Raw genomic sequence first — 6,895 nt, 5'->3', positions numbered from 1 at the left:
TGTTCTACATTAATTCAGTAAGAACAATGCAGTTGAGTGGTGCAGGTTGTTCGGTACCAACTGTAACAATTCCGTACAGTGGCAAAAAAAAAACATCTAAACCAAATCTGACACACTACACAGCAAGGAAACATGAAAAAGTCTCCATACAAGATTCCCAGAGGCCTGTATTGCAGTTTCCCACAAATTCCCCATAATTACCTCTTCAAAATGTTTACTTGAAGAGCAACTTTTTCTTAAGCTGGCAGTCTAACAGTCATGTGAAAGGGCCACAGACAAAACCAAGTTAAAATTGCAGAGGAAAATACAATTTATAATCAGAAGAATACCAGTATCAAACCCCCAAACTGGTAAGCAGGAAAGATAACTGATGGGGAAAGAGTCCCTTAAGTAAAAACAAAAAAGAATGAAGTAAACAGTTCCAGGAAAGAAACAAATAGCAGTTAAGAACAGTCTTGTTCCAAACATAAACCTGAAAGACACTGTTATTTTAAAGATGCACACTGTTCTTATAAAGTCATACGTTCATTTATTTGCACATGAACTGAGCACACACCTGCCAAGGACCTTCTGGATGGCTATGGCTGCTAGCCTACATAGGAAAGGATGGTAGTAGCAATTGAGAGCACTTGATCAGGGACAGGTTTTCCTGCCAGAACAAGGAAAAAGATCTGTGTTTGTGGATGTTCCATGAGCTTTGGGCAAATGAAACATTCCATGTCTGAAAAGAAACTAAAAGCCAAACATCCAGACTATGAGATAATTGGACACATAAAGGTACTGATTTAACCTGACCCAATACCATCAGCAATACCTTCTTAATGCTGGCTTGACATTTCCCAGCAAGTAGGGCTGGTGACCAGCAGTGTCTGACAACGCACTGTTTCATCTAGTTTTCCTCTGTTGAACACACTGTGCTGAGGAAGCTCTCTTGTTCCCAAGGAACCTTCTGGGACACTGGGAATTCACCTGCTTCCAGGGAGATTGATCTCCAGACCATCTCTGTACTGTGGGATCTGCTTACTTCCCTGCCAGACAAGATATCCTGAAGATGAGATCCTGTCTCAAGAAACCAGGGGTAGTTTTGCAATAGTCTCAGTTGTGGCAAGGATTTTTACCTTGAAGGTATACTGATGATCATCAAATGTCCAAAAGCATATGCCTATCAAAGAGTATGAGAAAAAAGGAATAGTATATTGCAATGCCTCCACGGGCTTTCTGTGTGAAACAGGGTAGTGTAATGGTTTAGACACACTGCAAGATAGTTCAAAGATGGACAAAAGGAGCCAAAATGCAGACAGAGCAAGCCAAGAGGCATGGTAAGTTGTTGTCTACTGCTGACAGATTGTGAAGCAAGGTTTTAATTAACTCTACCAAATATCCAGGCAAAAATTCATTTTTAAAGACAGTAATCTTAGAGCTTCCAAAAATAAACAAGTATCTACCAAATGCATTCCACATTTGTTCCTTCTGAACATTACTTTACAGATCACATTAGTCAATCAGTAGTCAATCACAGTAGTCAAACATAAAAGTACTTGCTGCAACATTCTATAAAACAGAATCCTTTCTGGAAAAATCTTCATGCGATACACAGCTCCAAGGTAGTATACATTAGTTTCAGAGTACAGCTCTGTCCCCAAGAACAGTGACAAGCCTATTGCCTGTCACCCAGCCACACATCTGCAGAACAAATTAGAACTTTTATACCATGCACTTAGGTGGCTATGTCATCTTTCACTAATGTACAGTCAGAAATAAATCAAACAAAACCACGGTGCTATACTATACTATAAATACCTTGTTTCATCTCATCAGAGAGAGAAGCGGAAAGGATCTTGCTCTGAAATAGCAAAGTTGGTGTTCTTCACAGCACATCACAGACACAGTCAGAAAAGTTCTTAAAAGAAAGTTACATTGTAGGCCAGGTACTGACTTCTAGCCCTTTAATATATTCAGCTTCTTAAGTGAAGTGTATTAGGAATGTCAGCATCTCACAAAATTAAGTTTTTGAAAAAAATCATAATGCATTTCTAAATATAAACTGACTTTTTCCCCTCCCTTTATGTATTTTAGCTAGAAAGGATGAATCAGTTTTCACTGGGATTTTGTAATCACCAGCGCCAAACTCCTTCCTTATTTACACACACCTGAATAGTATTCAAAAGGTTATAAACCACTTCACAGGTTGTAACATTCTTTACTGAAAAGGACAGTATTCAATTTCAGTGTTGCAGCATGTTGACAATTTACCTTCACCGAACAGGAGCTGATCTAAGCCCACATTTTGGTAAAGCAGACAAGGCCTCCACAAGGAGAACAGGGCTGTTTTAAAACAAGACAGGTAGCAATTTACAGATCTATCAGTGGATCTAATTACTAGATCCTGTTAATTATTAGATGAACCTGTACTATAGGTGACAGATACAGCTGCAAGAGACTCAGATGCCACAATATCCCTTCACTCTTATTCACAAACTGATAGACAGTATATGGGGAAGTACAGATGTTAAAGTTAAATCAGAACAGAGTGGAGAAAAGGAGCTATCATCAGCCATTCTTGTTCCAGCATCATTAAGAGGTCCTCTTGCTATTTGTTTTCATTCTAAGTTTTTGATACAGCTGAATTTTCCAGTGTTATCCTTCTTTGCAAATTATATTTCTTCTGTATAAAAATGCAATAGTATTTATAATAATAACATTGTTGTATATACATCTTGACAGCAAGTCAATATAGACCATAACATGAAACTCCAAAGCTGGTGCACACAGAGCACTGATTTAGCCAAAAGCCAGGAATTTACTCCATTAAGAGAGGCTACCTGTTTTAATGGAAGTTCTGGTTAGTATTTTAAGTGAACCTGTGCATATGACAGCCTGTTACATGATTCTCTGATTATCTCATTAATACAACTTAATAGTTATATTTTGGTTTATAAACTGCCTCCAATAATTGCTGCATTCAATTGAAGCCAGAATGGAACTCCTGAATATACCCTATTATATAAAAAAGCAGCCTTGTTGGATGACACGTTAGTAATTCTTTTCAGACAATGAATATATTCAGAGTAACATTAAGACACCAGTGAGATCACACAAGGTTTCGGTAATTATTTTTATGTTGATTTTATAGCTTTTCTGCCTTCAGTAGGAAATTCCTGCACAGTAAAAGGAATGAAGAATTCCAGGAGAGAGGTGACCTCCTTCAGTTCCAGACTGTACTCCTCTGCTATTTTCTCTGCAGTCCATATCTGAGGACGAAGTTTGTGATTATTGAGAAGCGTCAGAGCTTCCACAATGGAAATTTTGCCTTTGGGAACTTTCTTAACATCTAGAGCCTGCAAATGACCTAGTTTTGTAAGTCTCTTTTCCTCCTGTTTGCATGGAAGATGTTCACCACCTCGATCTTTTACCTAGTTGTGGGAAGGAAAATAAAAAGAGCTTAACAGCAGTTGTGTTTACTATACATACTGTAACAGCCAAGTTGTTCTCCTAAATACATCTTTTCCCCATTATCACAGAATTAAAGAAAGGATGCTTTGTCTGCTGCACTTCTTGATACCACTAAAATAATTGTCAGTTATTGCACAGTCATTCTACATACGGGGCCAAATCTCTACCCAGATTTGGGGTAGAAAAGAAAAAAGCCAAACATCCATTAAACACTAGGTATTGTACATACTAGACAGCCCTACATATGTCACACTGCGGATTTTGGAAGTCAAACATAAATACAGGTAATATAATACTTGTTACTTATTCATGGGGAGGGCATCATACCCCAAACTGATATTTTTCTTCTGGTACCATTATAGCCCCTTTCGTATTTCCTCTCTCCCCTTCCCTTTCTTTCATATTTACATTCTAGTTTTGCAACTAAAAAACATCCCTTCTTTTGCTCTGCTTTGTCCAACAAAGCTGGTGCTCTAAAAGAAACTATTTTGCAGCTTCATATGCAGTTTGATTCCCATGATAACTGCAGTGCGTCCAAAGTCTCTTGTCCCAAGTCCTTTCACATTTCCTTTTCCAAGTAATTTTCAAACCAGCTCTACATTCCCCATATTGCTTTTTACTAAGACTTTACCAGTGAATTACACTGCAGAAAAGATACTGTGAAAACTTTAACCTGAAGGAACACTACTTTAAAGTTATCATAGCCTATAGCCACTAATTAGCCCACAGACATTCTGTATTAACCCATAAACAAAGAAGATTCTAGAGTATCCATGCTGTTTCTAACTTACAAAAAACATCTGATAGTATGTTACTTCTTTTTCTTCCCTAAGGCATCCTAAAATTATGCCAAGACGACAAACTACTCTTAATATCTTAATAAAATGAGTTAACTCTGGATATCTGCTACTTCAAGACTGTGGGTATATTTTTCTACTTAATACAGACAAGATATGCAGAACATACAAATATGTGTATATAAACATACACAAGGCATTCACAGTAGTATCAGGAAATGAAGGAATAAGTTGTTGGATGAGGTTTTGCCAATAAACCTCAGTGGTAACACATTTATCTTATTTATCCTGACAATTTAAGCAGACACATTACAAAAGCAGATCTTGCAAACATATCAGCAACCTCAGATTAGGCTCTCAAACTTGGTCAAACGCTATGAGATCTCTTCTCCTTTTGACTTTTCCTCAAATCTGTCTTAACAACCTGACAAATGGAAGAGTTTAAAAATTCTGAAATTAAGCCAAAGATATTGAAATTTTTATCACTTCAAGGTTAGACTGAGAGTCTTAATCTCTTTTATGAAAATAATGGATGTAGATTACTTGGATACTTAAGAGAGAAACTGCAGAAATCCATTTGCGTTTTAAGATGTTTTTAGTCTGGAATGGAAAGCACTATAGAAGTGGTAAATCAGAGAGACTTGGAAATTTTTATTGCTAAATGATCATATAACTTTTATTACCACATGAGGAAGCTGGAATAAAATGGTTCAGTAATGGAACAGGAAAAAGGACAAGACATAGTACAACAAAGTGGAAGAGAGGAGACTGAACCCCAGCCTACATATTACTGGAAGGGGTATGCCTTGCCTTCCAAGTCAAAGACTGCAGCCATTACTGATGAGGAAACTGATCAAAAAGAAATCCCCAAAGTTATACAGAAAATTTTAACTAAAGCACGACCTCAGCCACATAAGGAAAAGGCTCTGTGTAGTATGACATGAACATTTTAATGGAGTTTTTTAAACTACTGATGCTAATGTCTTTTCTTCTACCACATTCATGCTTTTATGTTAGTCCCAGTCTCCTTCCCACTAACAAGTCAATGAGAGATCTCTGGCAAATTCTTGTGCATTTTTCCAAAAGACTTGTCAATTATCCTTCTGCCTTTGAGGAAGCAGCAGTGCTACCTTAGGTGTGTGTGTGGGGAGTCACTATGACATTAAAAAGAAAGACTATGTGTAAGCATTTAAAATGTTATATTACCAGAATCTGTCACATGTTCAAGACCACCCAGGACTGTCAAACACAGTCAGTGCTGCTGATAGGTGGAAGAGCAATGAATACATCAGTTTTATCTATAAAAAAGCACTGTTTTTCAGACAGTGATAAGAGTATTTTTATCTTGAAAAACCTGCCCACTAGGTAGAATTTGTATTCAGTTTGAAAACCACAAAGCTAATGTTTGTATGCCTCCTTCAACGAGACACACTCACCTGCACAGGTGGATCTCTAGACTCAACATAAACATCTTTTAACAAAGTGAGGAGCCTTTCATCTTTTCTGTAAATTTCTTCTTGTATTTCTGGATGATCTAAAGGCAGAGGGGAGAAGGGGGGGGGGGGGAAGAGAAAGATCTGAGTCACAGCATTGTTTCATTTTTGATACTTCTATCAGCTTAATCACTTTCCCAGAACCATCATACTACCCTCCACCTACACAGTGTTTCCCAGGAAGATTTCAGCTCTGCATTAGTTCTAACACGAACAGCAGTTTTTCACTGGGAAACGAGGCCGCTGCCAACCCCACTAACGCTAAACACCACGACAAACCCCGCGATAAAACGCGACGTAACCCGTACGACTGCGTCCGTTCACTCCAGATACGGGCACTATCTTCCTGCAGCCTGCGAGGCAGACATGCGATTAGCCACGCTCGCGAAAGGAGAAGAGCCGAGCCGAGCCGAGCCGAGCCCGGCCCAGGGGAGCGGAGCGACAGGCAACACCGGCCGTTTGCCGCCGCTCAACCGTCCCTCGCGCGCCGCCCCCAGCAACCGCCCCTAGCAACCGCCCCGCCCAGCCGCCGCGGCAGCCGCGGCTCCCGGCGTGCCCCGCGCGCGGCCGCCGCGCTTTCAATGTCACCCGCCAGCGCCGAGCGCCCCTGCGCCTCGCCAGCGCCGTCCCCCGCTCTCCCCTCGGGGCCCCCGCGCGGCTCCGCTCCGCCCCGCCCCGCCGGACCGGCGCTCGCTGCCGTCCCGCTCCTCCGCGCAGCCCGCCGCGGGCAGCCTCGCCTGCCGGCGGGGACTCACCAGCCAGCGCGTCCAGCCGCGCGGTGGGGTGGCGTGGCGCGGCCGTGGGCTTCTCCTTGCTGATCTCGCGGCGGGCGCGGTTCTCCACGTTGAAGGTGCGGAACACGCGAGTCACCCGCGCCCCCATCACCGGCGCCCGCGCCGTGCCGCCTGCGCAGCCCGGCCGCAGCGGCCGGGGGCGGGGTGAAGCGGTGTGGGCCGGCCGCGCATGCGCACGGGCAAGAGCTCCGCGCCGCCGGGGGGCAGGTGCGCGCCGCACGCTGTTCGCCGGCCGCGCATGCGCACAGGCAGGGGCTCCGCGCCGCAAAGGGAAAACGTGTCCTGCGGGCGTGTTTGGTCCGTTCGGGATAACATTTTCCCGTTTTAAGCATCCACGAACATGACTGGTGTAGTGTAA

General features: G+C 42.3%; 1 protein-coding gene across 1 annotated transcript; it reads right to left on the bottom strand.

Annotated features, from left to right (window-relative positions):
- Positions 1-1,324: 1,324 nt before the first annotated feature.
- NDUFAF4 (NADH:ubiquinone oxidoreductase complex assembly factor 4) lies at positions 1,325-6,680 on the bottom strand. Its single transcript, XM_062572726.1, has 3 exons — positions 6,499-6,680; positions 5,687-5,784; positions 1,325-3,413 (listed from the first exon to the last, which is right to left on the bottom strand). Exons 1-3 carry the CDS (start codon positions 6,623-6,625, stop codon positions 3,117-3,119), a joined length of 522 nt encoding a protein of 173 aa, XP_062428710.1. The 5' UTR covers positions 6,626-6,680; the 3' UTR covers positions 1,325-3,116.
- Positions 6,681-6,895: the final 215 nt, after the last annotated feature.

This window comes from Rhea pennata, chromosome 3 (genome assembly GCF_028389875.1).
Source record: "Rhea pennata isolate bPtePen1 chromosome 3, bPtePen1.pri, whole genome shotgun sequence".
NCBI classification, from domain to species: Eukaryota; Metazoa; Chordata; class Aves; order Rheiformes; family Rheidae; genus Rhea; species Rhea pennata.
This window is presented reverse-complemented; position numbering and strand designations above follow the sequence as displayed.